The 18,400-nt window shown below is 46.6% G+C and overlaps 1 protein-coding gene across 4 annotated transcripts in view; it reads right to left on the reverse strand.

Moving 5' to 3' along the window:
- The window catches only part of WDFY3 (WD repeat and FYVE domain containing 3), a 2,050,643-nt gene that overhangs the window by 1,475,591 nt on the left and 556,652 nt on the right, over nt 1–18,400 (reverse strand). For all 4 annotated transcript variants that reach the window (XM_086961876.1, XM_086961875.1, XM_086961873.1 and 1 more), the window contains exon 12: nt 5,915–6,016. In XM_086961876.1, the coding sequence (XP_086818002.1) occupies nt 5,915–6,016 (102 nt within the window). The remainder of the gene's footprint in view (nt 1–5,914; nt 6,017–18,400) is intronic.

Below are 18,400 nucleotides of genomic sequence, written 5' to 3' on the forward strand. Positions count from 1 at the left end.
CCAGTCGACTGGACCAGAGGGAGGGTCCCGATGGGGTCCTGGTGAACCTAGAAATCGCAGCCAGATGAACCTTAATGGAGGCGTGAGCCAGCCCCGATTGAGCCAGGTGTAGGAGGTACGGTAGCAGCTGTACTGGGGTGACCCGGAGAGGGTGTAAGTCGTGTTCCGAACACCACAAGCAGAACCTCTTCCACTTCAGCGAGTAGGTCTTGGTCGTGCTGCCCGCCCTCGCTTTGGCCAGTACTGCCCTGCAGTCCTGCGGTATATCTAGGTCTCCGAACTCACGGTGCTCAGGAGCCAGGCCGATAAGTTGAGCGAACGGAGGTTCGGGTGGTGTACTTGGCCTCCGGACATTGTCAAGAGGTTCGGGTGTTGTCGCAGGTGAATCGGGGGCCTGATGGACAGGCGAAGTAGATCCGAGAACCAATGTTGTCTCGGCCAGTACGGAGCAATCAGTATCAGCGTGCACGGTTCCGTCCTCATCTTCCGGAGGAGCCTCGGTATCATCGGGAACGGAGGAAAAGCGTACGCAAACACGCTGGACCAGCCGATGGAAAAAGCATTTCCCAGCGACCCCCGTTGGGGATGCCAGCTTGCGTAGCTTCGGCATTTGGCGTTCCCTGCCGTCGCGAAGAGATCGATCCTCGGGGTGCCCCATTGTGAGAAGACGTGGGCCACCGTGTCGCCGTTGAGCTCCCATTCGTGGGAGAGAGAGGTCTGCCTGCTGAGGGCGTCCGCGATAGTGTTGTCCTTCCCTGGAACGTACTCCGCTTTGAGGGAGAGGCCGTGCGCCACCAACCAGTTCCAGATTTTTTGCGATTCTCGTGAGAGAGAGAGAGATCGCGTTCCCCCTTGTTTGTTCAGGTAGTGCATCGTCGTGGTGTTGTCTGTTTTGACGAGCACAGGGGAAGTGCCGATACGTGGCAGGAAGGCCTGTAGAGCCAGATACACTGCTCTCAGTTCCAGGAGGTTGATGTGTAGTTGTTTCTCCTGGGCGTCCCATTTGCCGCTGACTCGAAGGTCCAACAGTACTGCGCCCCAGCCTTCCAGTGAGGCATCGGTCGTGATGACCAGTGGTGCCGGCGGCAGGAGGAACTGCAAGCCGGCCGTCAGGTGTGTCTTGTTTCTCCACCACAGAAGGGCCTTTATGATGGCCGGTGTGATTGTGATAATGTCGTCGAATGAGCCGGAACACTGTTTCCATTGTCTCGCCAACGCCTCCTGCAGGGGGCGCATGCGGAGCCTGCAGTGCGGTACAAGGAGAATGCATGAAGACATCATCCCTAGCAAGGAGGTGAACGTCCGGACCTTGATGCGAGGCTTCTTGGCCACCGCCGCGGCCAGAGACAGTATTTTGCTGATCCTGTCCTCTGAGGGGAACGCCTTCGTGCGCTTCGTGTCCAGGGTCGCCCCTAGGAAGGTGATCCTCGTCGACTGAGTAGTGCATGATTTTTTGAGGTTGATCGTCAGACCCAGCTGTTGGAAAAGAGCGCTGCAGGCGTTGAAGGAAGCCAGCGCGTCCTCCGGGGAAGGAGCCTTCACTAGCCAGTCGTCCAGGTAGGGGAACACCTGGTGACCCCTTTGTCGCAGGAAGGCTGCCACTGGCGCCAAGCACTTCGTGAAGATACGTGGGGCAGATTTGAGGCCAAACGGCAAGACCTTGAACTGGTAATGCCTGCCCGCTATTTCGAACCGTAGGTATTTCCTGTGCCTGACGAGGATGGGGATATGGTAGTAGGCGTCCTGTAAGTCCAGGGAGACCATCGAGTCTCCTCTCTCCAGTGCTCCTAGGATCTCCTGGATTGTGACCATCCGGAAGGATTGACTCCTCAGGAAGGCGTTGAGCGCCCGGAGGTCTAAGATCGGCCTCCACTTGTCTCCTTTCTGTTGGACCAGGAAGAAGTGGGAATAAAAACCCTTCCCCTTCTGGGACTCCGGGACTTTTTCGATGGCTCCTTTGACCAACATGGCGGAGACTTCCTGGAGAAGGAGGTGCAGGTGTTTGTGAGCACGCTTCAGCGGAGGGGTGTTGGGAGGGGTGTTGACCAGTTCGAGGGAATGTCCAAATTGAATTATTTGTAGTACCCACCGATCCGTAGTGATTTTTTGCCAATTGTGGAGGAAGTGGCTCAGTTTTCCCCCAATTCGAAAGGATTGAGACGGTGGTGGGACTGGCTGGAGTAAATGGTCACTGGCGGCCGCCAGTGCCCTTCTTGGCGGATTTGCCTCTGAAGGACGATCTCCCATAGGATGACTGTCGGGACTGTTGCTTCTGCTGGGGTTGGTTCCTGTTGCCGTAGGAATAGGACGACCGGTTTTGGTAGGAACCTCTGTAGGAGTACTGACCTCTGGAGCGGCCCCCTCGAAAGGATTGGTTCCGGGACTGGAGGGAGCCCAGAGCCCTCGCCGTGTCGGTGTCTTTTTTGATGGCCTGGAGTGCCTCGTCTATCTTCTCCCCAAAGAGGAATTGACCATCGAACGGCATATCCAGCACCTTAGATTGGACCTCCTGCCGAAAAGACGTCGCTTTCAGCCAGCCCTGGCGGCGGAGCACGGCAGCCCCGGCCAACTGGCGGAATCCCGTCATGGCTGCGTCGATGGCGCAGTCGATAATTTCTGCCGCGGAGTTTTGTCCTTCCGCTAGAAGAGCTTTCACCTCGTCCTGGACCGTGGCCGGCAGGCCTTGCAGATAGGGAGCTATGTCTTCCCATAGCTGGCGGTTGTAGCGGCCAAGGAGGGCGATGGAATTTGCCACCTTGATGGACATGGCGGATGTGGTGGAGAACCTCTTGCCTATGGTGTCCAGTTTCCTTCCTTCCTTGTCCGGGGGCGCGGACAGCGGCGAGGAGGGGTTGCGGGATTGTTTCTGGGCCGCCTGAGTGACAACCGAGTCCGGTTTGGGGTGGCCGGTCAGGCAGGCAGGTGCGGAGTTCGGGGCCTTATATTTTTTGTCTAGGCGCGGAACCACCGCATGCACCGAAGCAGGCGTGAGCATCAGCTTCTTGCCCTGTTCCCATAGAAAGTCTATAAGAGGAATAGACTTGGCCGATTTCTGGGTGTGCTCCTTGAAATCATGGAGGAAGCATTCCGTTTCCGCGGATTCCACTGCCATGTGAAACCTCCTTGCAGCTCTGTCCACCAGTTTGTGGAAACCTCCCACGTCCGCCGCTTCAGAGTGGCGCGGTCGCGGGGATGCCGGGGTAGACGAATGGTGTGATGACGCAGCATCGGCATCTTCGTCTCTGTGGTCCGAGGCGACATCTTGCACCTCGCCTTCCTCTAAGTCCGTCTCATCCTCCTCGCTTTCCGATGAGACCTCCGCCTGGGTTTGCGGTCGGAGATGGCTCCGAGGACGGGCCTGGGGAGCGGAAGGGTGCGAGGCCGATGGTTGCGCTTGGGTGACCGGTACCTGGGCACCGCTGTCGGCGTCCGGGAACCGTTGTTTATAGTCCTGCACCAGGGATTTCAAATCGTTGACCAGAGACAGTGGCAAACAGATCATCGGAGTGTTCACTGTGTCGACGTTTATGGAGCTGCCTTGATACATAACTTCGTCCCGGATCTCGTGGACGTCCTGGTGTTCTTCGTGAGCCTCCTGTTCTTTGTCTGACTCCTCACTCTGGAGAGTTTCCTGTTCTTGCTCGGGTGCCAACTCCACCGTTGGGCGAACCGAGGGCGTTGGAATCGAGTGAATAGAGACTTCGACCAATCTCGATTCTTTCCAAGATGGCGCCGGGGTCTCTTCCGACGACGTGCGTGAAGATGGCACCCCCGCCGTGTGTGTTGGTGATTTTGGTACCTCCGTCAGGGTCAATGGCATCAAATTTTGCGGGGATAAAGGTTTCGCCGCCTTACTGATGGTAGGGCCTTGGATTTGAGATATTTTTGTCGAAGGCGTGCTCTTTGAACTTGACTTCGACGTTTTAGGAGACGAACTTGACTTCGACTTCTTAGGTGACGAGCCTTCGGTATGAGGTGTTTTCGGCGAAGGCGTACCTGTAGATTTAGACCTCTTAGGTGACGAAGAGGCCGCCTTCGTATTGGAGGAAGGTTTCAGAGGAATGGTCGAGGAGACCGGTGCGCCTGAGGACGCAGTGGTGGTCGTCGTGGCCGTCGCGGAGGGCGATGAGGCCGTAGTGGTCGACACAGTGGTCGTGACTGAGGTGGTCCGCTTAGTAGATGGAGCGGGCTTCTTGAACCTCTGGCCATCCTTAACAGACACGGAGGAGGTGGTGGAGCGTGCCTCCGAAGGCTTCCTGTGCGCCTTCTTAGGAGGAGTGTCTGTCTCTCCAGGGGACTGCACCCTGGGTCTCTTCTTGGAGACTTTGGAGGTCGCGGAGACACTACCCTCGGAAGATTCCAGAGTGTCTCGGACCTTAAGCCTGTCGAGCCATTCGCGAAGGCGAGTTTCCCTTTCCTTAACCGTCTTCTTTGGGAAGGCTCTACACACCCTACACTTGTCAGTGACGTGGTCAGGGTACAGGCAATATAAGCACAGGTCGTGCTTGTCCTCCGCTTGAATCCGCTGCTTGCCGCAGGAGGAACAGGCCCTTAGAAGGGTTTTCTTCTGTGAGTCCGCCATGGACGAAGTTTTCTTATTAGATTCCGACATGTAGTCGATGATGGGATAAATTCCTTTTCGTACAAAGTGAAATTCGGCGAAGTTTGAGACTTCGAATGTTGGAAAACCTGAAGAGCTCAGGTTGGAGACTCCCTAGCACAACGTGCGGTAGAAAAATCTGAGGGACGGAGGCTCCTCCCGGGAAGGTTCTAGAGGGAGGTCGGAGCTGATTGGCTAACGATGAGAGTTCGGTCCTTTTACATAAGGACATGGAAAGGCCCCAAAAGGGGAGGCCCTTCGGCCTATATTCTCTATGTATGTCCTTAGGACATTACTTTTTTATGTACCGGAGGCTCCCGTCTCGGCGACGGGGAATGATTCAGGCATGTGAATCTATGAAAGACACCCAAATACTGGATAAAAACCATGTGGATCAGAGGTATAGTCCATGTTCTCATCCATGGACAGCACGACCCGGTCAAACCACTTTTCCTACATTTTGCGATATGACCAATAGTGTGGTCCTTTGCAATAACAGTCAATGACTTCAGTCACAGCTGCAAAGACTTACATCCTGCGCCACTGGAAGAAACCTGACTCACAAAGAGTGGTTGTATGAGTTAGCAAGGACACTGACTGGCTGTGATTGTGTTATCTAGAAGACGAAATATGAGATTACTTTTTTTGCACCAGGTTTTATAACCCTTGCTCAGAATCTCAGCTGCATTGACCTTGCCATGATCTTGCCCCGTGAGGACTATACACTTGACTCCTGATGAGCCGCTGCCCTTGTTTGTCTTGCAACCTCGGTCTAGTGAAATGGCTCTTGTATGATATCTCTATCGCTGTGGATTATCATGTAATAGTTTCTACCTTTTTACAGGAAAGTGTGTGGCTGGGGAGAGATTTAATGGAGATGCGTTGGGAAAATGGGTTAAACTGTATTATTTGACCGAATGTATATGGCATTGTGCTCTGCTGTGGTACTTTAAAATAATTTTAGCGCCATACACTTCTGACTGCCCTATTGGAGTTGTGCTGGAAACCATTGTGAACGTAGTTTTCTTTTTTAGTGCTCGATTTGCAACCTCATAATCATCTTTTTAGACAAATGAGAAGATATTGCTTAGACGGGGTTGGCTTAATGAAAAGCCTGCTTTCGTTCTTTAATGAATATGAGCAGATTTTTCAGTGACTAAAAACACATAAAAACAATAAGTGGTTTTGTAAAATAAAACACACATTTTTTTTTATAAACATCAGGCAGGATTCAGCAACCACAACACAGACTATCATCCAGGTGAAATCACAAAAAAACATATCGCCACAGAGCACAACCGTCTCAAAAGTTACCTGCATTTGTGTTTGATCCCTGGAGGAGCACCGTCAAGGTTTCCATCACCAGCAAAGCAAGCCGTTTCTGGTCCTCTGCAGAGCAGCTGTTGGACAGATCCTCTGCAACAAAAAGCACAACATTTTTAGTAATAGAATAATAGATCTATGCTGCTCATGCGGACTCTCTACCATAGAGTGCCTTATACATTATCTGCTTCTCAGTTGTTACAATTCCTATCAGTTTTGGGGTCCATCAGAGGGCCTATCGATAAACATGTGATTGTCACTAGGAAAGAATTTCAGTTTAGGGGCATACTGTTCTTGTTCCTTCAAAAAAAACATTAACAGCAATAAACGGGGACCAGCGTTAACAATGTGGGATTGCAAACTGTATATAACCTTTTAACTTAAAGTAATAAGAACTGTTAAAGCGAAAAAGGTCTGGGTTTATTATGCTAACACATACAGCATTAGTATATTAGAGCAAGACACAGGAAAAAGCTAACATGAGGGACGGAGATGGCTAAATTTATCTGTAAAGTAGTCCCCCATGCAGTTCAATGCAAGCACTCAATTGGAGTTGGAAGAACACCCCCAAACAACCAACAACATTAGGTGGCAGACGAATTATCCACTGGGGTGAGCAAAGACATGATTGACAAAGTCTCAAGCCAGTGCCTAATCAAAAATGCCAATGGTTTAAATAGCTGGAACCAAATCCACTCTATGTATATTATTAGCAACAGGTCTGTCTGACAATTGTGCTGTTAAAACTCAGACTTAAAAACTGCTAACATAAATATAATACTTGAGTACAAGCATGTGACTTATTGCTAAATTCAGTCAGTTGTTTATCGAGATCACGCTTTACTCATACCAGTGCTGGCTCACTTTTTAAGTCTAAATATGGAAAAATCAACATATACTGTGAGATGATTTGTTTGCACATGTAAACAAGTGAAAGACATTAGAGATGCCAGATTACTAGTTTATTGAGCTTCCAAAATTGAAAAAAACTATTAAACTGTGTCAAACACATATACACAGGGGCAAGAGTGCATCAATCATGGTGGAAAACCAAGAGGAGGTCACTGCTGAGAGGTAACATGAACTGTTGTGCAATGGTCGTGGAACAAAAGAGGTACAAAAGGGGGTGGTGATGGACGGAGCATCTGAATCAATCAAACCCTCACACCCAGTCAAAAGATCTGGGTTTAATCCATCACCGTTCTTTAGCCCACTCTGCCACCCCAGTTCAGACATGGCTATATACAAATCAGTCTGACCCTGTGCCTCATGGGAACAGTGCAGCCCGAACTGCCAAGCCATGTCTTCCCTGGACCGGAAACAAGCTTCCGAGGACCGGTTTCTGGCATTCCAGCCGTCTTCAGCCCGCCATAAGTGTGGCAGGGTATGCTCAGACGTGAGTCCCTTGCTCACTTTGCCACTGGATTCAAGCAAGCCGGGCTGAAGACGGCTGGAATGCCAGAAACCGGTCCTCGGAAGTTTGTTTCCGGTCCAGGGAAGGCATGGCTTGGCAGTTCGGGCTGGACTGTTCCCATGAGGCACAGGGTCAGACCGATTTGCATATAGCCATGTCTGAACTGGGGTGGCAGAGTGGGCTAAAGAACGGTGATGGATTACACCCAGATCTTTTGACTGGGTGTGAGTGTTTGATTGGTTCAGATGCTCCGTCCATTACCACCCCCTTTTGTACCGTGGAACAAAAGAGACACGCATTCTGCCCGCATTATTTTCCTGGAGTTGCTTCCCAAAGCAATGCAAGGTTTGGCCAGGAGGTTCTGCACGATCTGAGAAGCCTTCAGCTGCGCCTTTCTTTCTCAGTTCCTGTTCAATTTACACTCACAGTTGAGAATGAAAAACAAAAGGTCTAGCATTTACGAGAGTTTGAACTATCGGCATTTGTAAATGACAATGCCTTTTATTTATCTGTTTTGCTAGTTGACACATAAGTAAAATGCATTGTCATTTATAATGGCAATAGCTCAAACTTTGTAAATGTGAGACATATTCAAAGAAGTGGCCGCCATTGTCCCGGGCTGCTCTGAAAGGGAAAGAGCGCACGGTGCGCTGAATGTTGCAAGAAGGCATGTTGTGCCTGCAGCGGAGAACTGATTAAAGAAAATAGTGCTTACAGACTAAAAAAAGACGTACCATGTAATAACCAAAGTAAAAGGGGCAGTCCTCATGGAAGGTAACAAATGAAAACAAGGCAGTACTAAGGAGGGACTAACAAGCCTATTAACGAATCATAAGCCAGCATTATTGAAAGACAATGACACAAGCCAATGACAAATATGTTGGGAGAGAGGGCAGGGCTTCTATTCCACATTCCAATACAGCATTCCGCAGAGCAGCACATGCGCTGCCAAGGTTTGACCTAAAAACTGATGTAAGAGTACTACAAAACTGCTTTTACCGGTGACTCTGTTACTCTTACTCCACAAGTTCTTTTATATTTTCAATGAGTTTCTGCTGACCCATCAGCCATATGCCAAAACACATACCAATGGGGTATTAAACTGTGTCAAACACATATACACAGGGGCAAGAGGGCCTCAATCATGGTGGAAAACCAAGAGGAGGTCACTGCTGAGAGGTAACATGAACTGTTGTGCAATGGTCATGGAACAAAACTGCCCATGAAATTGTAATTTTTTTTCCTTACAACTGCTGTTCTGTATGATTGGTCCATTAGGTCTTGCAGACCCTATCAAGGAAAGTCTTCAACAAGTTTTGGGTGCCACACTTTTTGGGGTAAGCCTTGAGGAGCAATGTCTAAGGTGGTAGGCATTATCAAGAAAGTGGATGACTTTACCACTGACAAATACCTACAAAAAATAAAATCACTATTTCTCAAAACACTTCTTGAATGTGCTTTTTGAAGCAGTAACTAAAATCAGCACAATACCTGAAATGCTAAATACTCTAACATCTCAACGTGGTTGTATGAAACAAGACTTTGGGCCTTATGTGACCTGAAACCCTTCTCTTGGAAGGCTTCTTTGTTATTGGTTATTACATAGACCAGATGCACAAGCAAGCTGAAAGCTCTTTGAACCTCATAACTATTCAATCAATCCCACCAGGACCAGGGGGGCCTCAGGACTCTGCCCACTTTTGACAAAAGGGTTCAATTATGATTACATCTGAATGAGCACATAACACTCCTAACCAGGGCCGGACTGGCTACCGGGCAGTTTAGAAAGCTGCCGAGCTGGGGGCTGATTTCACTGCGGTGGGGGCTGATTTCGGTCATGGAGACCTGCGTGTGCTTCGAAATAATGAATGCAAAACGAATTTCGTTTAGCACACGCAGGTCTCCATGAACGAAATCAGCCCCCAGCTCAGCAGCATTCCAAACTGCCCGGTAGACAGTCCGGCCCTGCTCCTAACCTGTTTTTGCTTTCTACATCCACATGCCTCACCAGCCAAGTAGACACTACAAAACGTGAATATAGGTGTTAGCACCTGTACGTTTATATAACCATAGCTTTGTGTCCTACTGATCAACGGTCCACATAATTTAAAGCAGTGATAACATTAAAAGAAACCCTGCCACATTCATTTTCTCCGTTTCCTATTTGCTATTTTCACCAAACTCCCTGAGTACTCCAAACCTATTCAACTATGCAGTCGTCCAAATAAAATATATTTAAATTGTTTTTGTTCATTTTCCTTCTCTGCTGGCTATTTTCCAGTATTACCAAATCATGTGTGTTGATAATTGCCTTCAAACCTTCACCATAGCCCGAGATAAACATTTTCTCTTTGGCTTGTAATGCTGCCTCTGCTTTGGTTCTAGGTATTTTCAGCTTCACGGTTGTTAAGTTTAGTGCTGTGATGTAAGTCTTTTCTGTTGACGTACAAAGTAGCTAAAATCCTTGAATTGGAACTGTGCTTTCTTCTTCAGCGTGCAGTTCTGCACTCCTCAGTTCCACGTCCCTCTTCAGTTTAGAATGTTTTAGACCTGACATTTGCCTCTGTCTCCTTGTCAACCAAATGCACTTCTTTGGCTTCACTTTCAAACCTGCCTATTATGACTCCTCGTATATGCTTGGTGTCACGGTGCCATTGCAGTGATTCTCAAGCTCCGATATTTGTTCTTTGACAAGCTGCTCACAGTTCTGTAGTTCCGGCTCCTGTAGATAGTGTTCAAATTTCTTAGTAGCATTTACAGTTTATGCGGTTGTGGCATGTGTTCTTTCTGCAGTCTGTATCTTTCTGTAGACTCTCCTGTTTTGTCATGTTAATTTCATAATCTGTTGAATGTATCAGTATTGTGTTTACCACACAAAGCATTTTTTGGCGGCAGTTTACAGTATTTCTGCAATTTGATATCGTTCTAATATTGAAGTCACCTTAAAATGTGGCATAAAGATTTAAAAAACATTTATAGGCAATCTAATTCCAGTGAAAAACATACCTCATGTGGCATATGCACTTTTTAGGAACAATGTTATGATACCATTTATTTAAGTGTCTGTTATAGCATCACAGTGAGTTTTGACTATTCTGAGCGCTAAATTATAGACACTTGAACTTTGCCATTATTCAAACCCACCGTCTGTATACCACTGCTAATGGATGGCGCCTTGCTGGCAGAACTAGCTCACTTATCTTGAAGCAGATTACACAGTAAATTAAGCTAGCCTTGTTTTACTGATATGTGGTTATAATGTTAATGAAACATTTTTAATTGGCAGTGTGCCAACTTGTAAAGGCTTTTACTTCCTCAACTTTGTGAAGATTTTGTATTAAAACCTAACAGGCTTCTAACACTCCTAATGTCATTACATTTATATAGTGAGCTGGTACCTTTTCCCGAGTACTAACACCTAACTTACTGTTACTGAGCAGAAACATACACAGGTTGGAGCTCAGTAAGCATAGGGGTTATCTAAAATGGAGAGCCTATCTGAAAGTGTAGGCACTGGTCAGATAACTTGTGAAGTGCCCCTCAGTTCTTCCTTTGCTGCATTGCCTTTAATATGCTCTTTGCAGTTTGGCCCCAAGGTTTAAGTGAAGCAAGTTTTCTTTCTTCGGTTAGGTTTGTATTAATACCTTTGCTCTTCCTAGCATGCCTGTGCAGGGCTTGAAAACTTGTCCTGAAGATATACTAACCAATTTAGGCCTAATGCTACCAATATGTTTGCTTTCAAAGTGGTCCTCCTCAAATGCTCAGTTAAGTTATGTTGCTATCTCATCCATTCTATAGAACATAATGCCATAGTTTATGCTCTTACATGGTAGTACCTTATCAGATCATTCAGTGCTGATTTCAGTAATCTGTTACATCCTGCGTAGATGTGTGGCTGAACTGCATACTCTACCTTGATTTGGTTCTTGTTTGCTTGTGCACTAGAAGTGATTCTGCTTCTGAAAGCAATTTAATTCAATTACATTTAGTTAGGGGCATTTCTATAGCTCTTTCATAGCCATGTGTGTGATCCTGTAGACTGTGGGTCCAGAATTTGGGATTCTCATTGACCATAGTGAAGGTACTCTGTAGACATTATACGTGATGTTGCCTGGTTATGAAGCATATTGGATGGTGACCAGCTAGGGTAGAACAAAAAATGTATTCTTTAATAATGATTCACTATGGCATATAGTAGAGCCTATCTGCTAAGGCCGTTATGTGTATGGATGTTTGTGTTGATGGACATTGTAAATTCTGAAAGTATTTGCCACAGGCCCAAGCCTTTTGATATTACTTGCTGCCAGCTTGGCACATATAATAATGCAACAGGATCCACAAATCAGCAACTTAAGTCATAAACGCTAAATGCATTGGTTAAATAAGAACATTATTTTGTTCCCAATATCCTGTGTTTTGCATCATAAGTACACAAGTTTTGGAAAACAAATGATTGACGAGCAAAATAGTGGTTAATAATGGTTTTCAGAGTGTTTATTCCCTAAGTGTATGGCTCTGTCTTGTTCTATATTCTCATCTTGCACCATGAACTCAGTTGTATTGTCCCTAGTCTGATGAGAAGCTGTTTTGCTATTGTTTCCCTAAACATGGGTCTTTATCTATTATTTTGCTCTTTTGTCTGAATACTTTTCATCAGGATATGTAAGTTTACATTTTCTGTATAAAAAAAATCTAGTCTGTACATTTCTTAGCTCTTTGAAATGAAGCATTAATAATAATAAAAAAAAGGTAGACGAGGATACAGAAGGTTTGAGCTGTCGGGACAGCAAAATGGCTGCAGACTACTGAAGCTCCAGCAGATGACTACTATCCCAGACTGGTTCCAGCCATTTCCCCTGCTAAGCGAGCCCATGCTTTGTACCCAATGGAGCTCGAGGCTAGAAAAGTGTTCCTGCTGCGATCTGTTGAGATTGGCTTAATTAAAAAAGAATTCCGTTGAGAGGTCTGAAATTACTCCTATGCTCTGACTTCAGCAAGATGGAGAGAATTGCAGTGCATAGAAAGGAGCTGGTGCAGATGGGTACTTAACATTTCCTTCACTAAAGTGAACATTTGCTATGTATTCCTGGGGATTAGAAGGAGTCGGAAAGAGGCGGTAATACTCTAGTATTAACTGTGGGAGGTCTGTCTGGCATTGCTAGAATGATAGTGTATATGTTAGTGGTAGCAGTGAGGTGGGCTACTTCTTCAACATAATGCTTAGAAGAGATCTTAAGTTTATTGGCTCAGTCTTGCCTCTTAACTTTTTCCCTTTGTTTGTTCCTACTCCCATCCTTTCCAGTAGTGGGTGTAAAGTACACAGAAAAGGGACGTAGTTGAGAGCGTTATAATAACATTCAAGAGAGTTCATAAGACAGCAAGTCCGATCTTTGCAGACATGGTGCCATCAGTATGGAAACCGTACATCATTTGTACATAAGAAAGAGATGGAAAACAGACATGTTCAAAGGCTAGCTCCATTACCAGATTTCAGAATGGATGAAGTCCTTTCTCTAGCTGGGAAAGTTTTTAGGCAACAGAAGATTGAATATACGTTTACATAAGCACATACGCTCTGTAATTCCAACAGAGCTGCTTTTTTGGAAGACAGAAATCTGTTTCGTCATAAAGCAAGACTAACTTATCATGCAGCAATATAGTTATTCCTCAAATCCATCCGCTCTGTATATTATTATATTCTGATGTGATGTGAAGAAAAAAAATGATTCACTTCATATTTCTTTTTTTTTTTTTATTGACTGTTGAGCTTCCGCAGAACGGAGTGTGTCTGCGTTGATTGGTTGCCACTGGCCATTCAGACGCGACTGGAGGAGCCTGTATGCCTACCGTCTATTTGAGACACACCGGATGCTGACGCGCGTTCCCCAAAAGGTACTTGTGCTCGGTGTGTATCGCGCTTCTGAAATCTTGTATTGCTGCAAAAACTGTTTTTAAGAAAATTGCTTTCAGTAAATTGCTCTTACTCACTCTAATCTTGCTTAGCTGCACATAGTTTTTTAGGTCTCGCGTAGGGGTGGCAGCTAAGCTGCTCCTCCTCTGCGAGAGATATTGTTAAAAAAAATTCTAAAGGTGGCTCTAAGCCCCGCCCCTACTTTCCATTGGGTAGCGTCAGCGTTTATGGTTAACGCTGGCTTCCCAATGGAAAGGAGTGTTTTTGGGTGCCACCCTGTCCGTTTTTTGGACAGCCTCTCCGGACACCATGGCCTGCTTTGCGGCTGGCTGTCGTTTAGACTTTTCTTATCTGCTTGTTTACTTAACAAGCAGATAAGAAAATTCTTCAGTACAGCCCTCAAGCAGGCACAGAGTGCGGAGGCAGACGGGATACCGGAGAGTTCAGTGGGATCCCGGAAGACTGTTTTCCTGACGAGGCAGCAGCGTGTTCATTTTTTGCATCCCGCTTTCACTTTAAAGCGAGATGCAAAAATAAACACGCTGCTGTTTGCGTCTCGGCCGTACTTATTTTAATCTGCAATAAATGTTGGGACTATTAGACTCTGCTGGCGTCAGAAGAGAATCCCAACGATTTACATATATAATAATTAAAAAATAAATATCTAGTGTTTTCGATAATCTCCTGCGGAAGCATATTTAATGAAAGTCCGGCGTGTCAATCAACATTACTTCTTGTGAAATAAGTGTTTCTGACTTCGGGTCGGCTCGTTCCAGTACTCGGACTGCTTTTCGGTGAATGTAGCACCGACTGTGTGAACGCTTGTGGCTGTGCGTGGTGATGGCGAGTGTCCCCTGCACACCAGGCCTTGGCGTCGCGATGGAGAGCTGAGGCCGACCCTTGTGTGCCGAGCTGAGCCCCAAGTCTGCCGGTGTGGGTGGCAGAGGACCGCAGCTGAAGCAGTCTACCTCTTAAAACATCACGCAAGTGTCTATTTTTTTTAACAAAAACAATATTAGTTCTGGTGGTTCTGGACAACGACGTGGCTCCTGGCTGCACCTGCAACAAGTGTAACTTTCCGGCAGCGGATAGGCGGCGGCAGGGAATTACAAGGGCCGACCAGGGGCCGCCACAGCGGGAACAGATCACACACGAGAGACGAGGTAAGGAGAGAAACAGAGGCATGGAAGAGGGGAATGGAGGTGTGAGGAGTGCACTGAGGGAGGGGCAGGGATGGGGGGTTGATGAAAAGAAATGAAGGGGGAAGAAGAGTGCGGATCATACCTGGAGCAGCAAGAGAGACCAGGCGAGGGGAGAAAAGAGGCATGAAAGCAGTGTTTAATCCATTCCATAATTTCTTATCGCATTATAATGATTCCGGCCCACGCAGGGGACACCACCATTCTTGCGCATGCACGTGCTCGTGAAACACCGGGTGTGTGCCTGTGCCTGACAGAACACACATGTAAAGCACCGACCCCGCAGGGACAGCGGCCTCTGGCCGGTTTGGGCATCGAGCACGTGCCACCACGTCACTGATGATGCCGTAGGGTGGATAAAAGGGTGTCCGAGACCCCCTGCAGAGCGGGACGCAACTCTGCAGCCTGCGTCCACTACTAGTGTGAAAACACCCCAGGGCGCCTGGCTCACAAGTGTGCATGTGCCACACCTCTCTCGCTGCCCGCCTGGCACCCAGCACCCTACAGCCACAGGTCCGGGTGCCTGGCAGTGCCCCTGTCTGGACTCATTGGGATGGAGGAGGGGAGGGCGGGCCAGGACATCAGTCTGGAGTGAAAGAGTGTGGGTGAAGGAGGGGGAGGAAGGGCAGAACAATGGTCCTGAGTGAAAGTGTGGGGGGGGGGGAGCACGGGGTGCCAGAAGATGTGACAGCTGAGAGAGTAAGAAGGCCTAATGCCATGTTCTGCAGGGAGAGGGCACCCGCAGAGTGCAGAGGACGGGACGGTGCCAGGAGGCGTCGTTGTGGTGGACGGGACCTAGTCCATTAACTCGAATGGTTAAGAGAATTGAGTCCGCAGTCCCAAAGTCCGATGACTCGGATCAGGACTGCTGAGAACGAGAGCGTGTAAACTAAATTACGGTGCTGCTAACATGACTCTGCTCTTGAATAGCAAATGCAGTTTTTCCTAGTATGATTTAATAACGTTATTTATTCCAAGTGGGTTTATATTTGCATTTTAATTTTTTTATCATGACACGCTTCATTTGCACTATCATGATGTGTCAATTACATGGGTTACAAACTGCCAAGGCAGACTCTGTTCAACTTTGCATATTTATAAACGTCGGCCCACCTCAGAGCCCTCTCTTCCCAAAAAACATGGCTTGTTCATGTTTTAGGGCGAGCCTGGTCAGTGATAGATTTTAATACTACAGGGGAGAGCAGTGATTAGAGATCTAAAGCTGCCACAGGTTTGTGCCAGATGTTTGTCCCCTCCACACACATCTGCTGCCCAGCTCCTGTCAGCAGGCTCACTAGCTTACTGTTTATTACCTCCCTCATAAATCAGCTTTCTGGGAGATGAACAGAATGTGAAAGCTTTTAAAACACGGGCGCACACTTAACAATGGTGCCTGTGGCTTGTTTTAATATCTTTCTCTTCTTGTTTGGTTGCTTGTAATCTCCTGTTTCGCTTTTTATAGCTCTTTCGTTCCCTCCCCATTCATTTCTCCCCCTTCTCATCTCCTTATCGCGGCCCCTCTTTTCTTTCTCTTGTTGGCCTTTGCTCCATCCATTTGATTCTTATCATCTCTACCCCACCCTTTTTCCTTCCTCTCCTCCCCCTGCCTGTTATTTTCATTATTGTTTTGAGCTCCGTGTAGTCGGACCTATGAATGAGCGATTTTTTTAATCTCTCCTTATCTCCAGTTAAATCCAAGCGCGTGTGACGTTATGCTTACTCGCCCCTCTCGTTCAATGGTGTCATCGTTTTTCACTACAAACACCCGTAATAAGTCTGCAACATATAAAACAAGCATTCGCAATGGGTCTCGCTTTTGTGAGAGTTTAAGCTATTTGCATTGCTGCTGTTCACTGTACTGCTGCTGTTCACTGTACTTGCTGCTGTTCACTGTACATGCTGCTGTTCACTGTACTGCTGCTGTTCACTGTACTTGCTGCTGTTCACTGTACTATTCCTTGTACCTGGTCTGAATCTATAATAGTTCCGATTCATAAAAAAGGGGACCGAGGAAATGTTAAAAATTACCGGCCAATTTCTTTACTGGATTCATCCGTCAAGATCATGAGCCGTGTACTCCTCGCCCGACTAGAAGAATGGGCAGAGTCTAACCAGATAATGACAGACTGCCAATACGGGTTCAGGAAAGGAAGAGGTTGCATTGAACAATGTTTAAACCTGGAACTCCTGATAGGGAAATACACCCGTGCAAAAAATGGGTCGCTCTACCTCTGTTTTGCCGATTTAAGCAGCGCCTTCGATCTGGTGGATCACGCCATACTATGGACTACTTTGCTAGAAATGGGAGCACCTAGGGAAATTATATATTTCCTGGCCCGCCTGTACGAGAGACTCAGCTCGAGTGTCCGATATGGGCCTTCGGGCGAATGTACAGATACATTTCGGGTCAGGAGAGGTATTAGACAAGGGTGCGTCCTGGCACCCCTGCTTTTCACTCTTTTTATCAACGAAGTAGACTCGATCCTTAAGAAAGCACCAGCGGACGCCCCTAGAGTAAACACAAGTACCATCCCAGTGTTACTTTATGCGGACGACGCTGTGTTGCTTTCTAGGACCCCCCGGGGTCTACAGCTCTTGATGGACAAATTTGTGGCCTTTATAGAAAAAAGAAAGTTGGTCATTAACAAGAGCAAGACATATGTGATGGAGTGTGGTGCTAGCAATGTTAAAACTAAAAAGCCCTATAGGTATCACATTGATGGCCAGGTGGTGCAATGTGTGGAAAATTTCTGTTACCTGGGGGTTACCTTTTCTAAAAATGGGCGCTGGGATGTTGAGCACAAGGTGGTGCGTGATAAAATGACCAGGAGCGCCAACGGAATATTTGCTTTCGCAAGTAAACTAGGTAGTAGAAGGCCCAAGGTAATGCTTAAGATTTTTGAAGCCAGGTGTCTCTCGGCTGCTCTTTACGGAGCAGGGGTTTGGGGGGTATCCATGGTAGAACCTTTACAGGTTGAAGAGAATATTTTTCTGAAAAAATTACTGTGTCTCCCGACATCCACTTCTAATAGTCTGGTCCACAAAGAATTAGGATTACAACATCTAAATGATCTATTATTGTTGAGACCTTTGATGTTATGGCGCTCGGTCTGGATGAAAGACGAAACCTCATTTAACAGGGCTATTATTGAGGATTGTCTACGTCTAGACTTTTTCCTTAAAATTCCATGGATTAAGTATACAATTGAATCCTTTTCCAGGGTGTTTGGATTAAACGTTATACTAGATCATTGTTCTGCCTCGGATCTCTCTAAAGAGAGTCTGAAGACAATCTTTTTAAATCATTGTGCAGAAAAACGAGATATGGATGATCTCAAACTCACCACCTGTATACGTTATAATCAATTGAACGAATGTGTGGGCCTACATCCCTACCTCCCCCAGGTGACCAAAGGGCAACACCGGTTTGTCCTCACCAGGATGAGGATGGGTACGGCCCACCTATTGGTTGCATTTCCTGAGATTAAGAGGCGCCCTATAGGTCCATGTCGGTGTGACAACTTTTCAGAACAAAGCACAGAGCACTTTCTACTTGTATGTAACCTGTACAGTGAATATCGAAAATTCTTTTTAAAACCTCTATTTATTAAATATGGAGCAAGAACTATTAAAGCGGCAATGAAGTTACTTTTTAATCTACATCACCATGACATCTGTTTTTATACGGCTAGTTATATACTCAGGGCTATCAGCTCTAGGAAAAGCATGATTTTTTAAAATTCACAATTTTTAAAGTAATTTATTTATTGGAACCGTTTTTTACTATCTGACATATATATGTATCTTACTGTATTTTTAGCAGATTGCGATTGTCAAGTGTATTTTTTGTTTATATGTGCTGTATGTATTGTTATGTACTTTTATGGACATGATTTACATGTTTCCGAATAAAGTTTTTGACTTGACTTGCATTGTAAATGGCAATGCCTTTT

Source organism: Lissotriton vulgaris, chromosome 3_1 (genome assembly GCF_964263255.1).
Source record: "Lissotriton vulgaris chromosome 3_1, aLisVul1.2, whole genome shotgun sequence".
In the NCBI taxonomy this organism is placed as follows: domain Eukaryota; kingdom Metazoa; phylum Chordata; class Amphibia; order Caudata; family Salamandridae; genus Lissotriton; species Lissotriton vulgaris.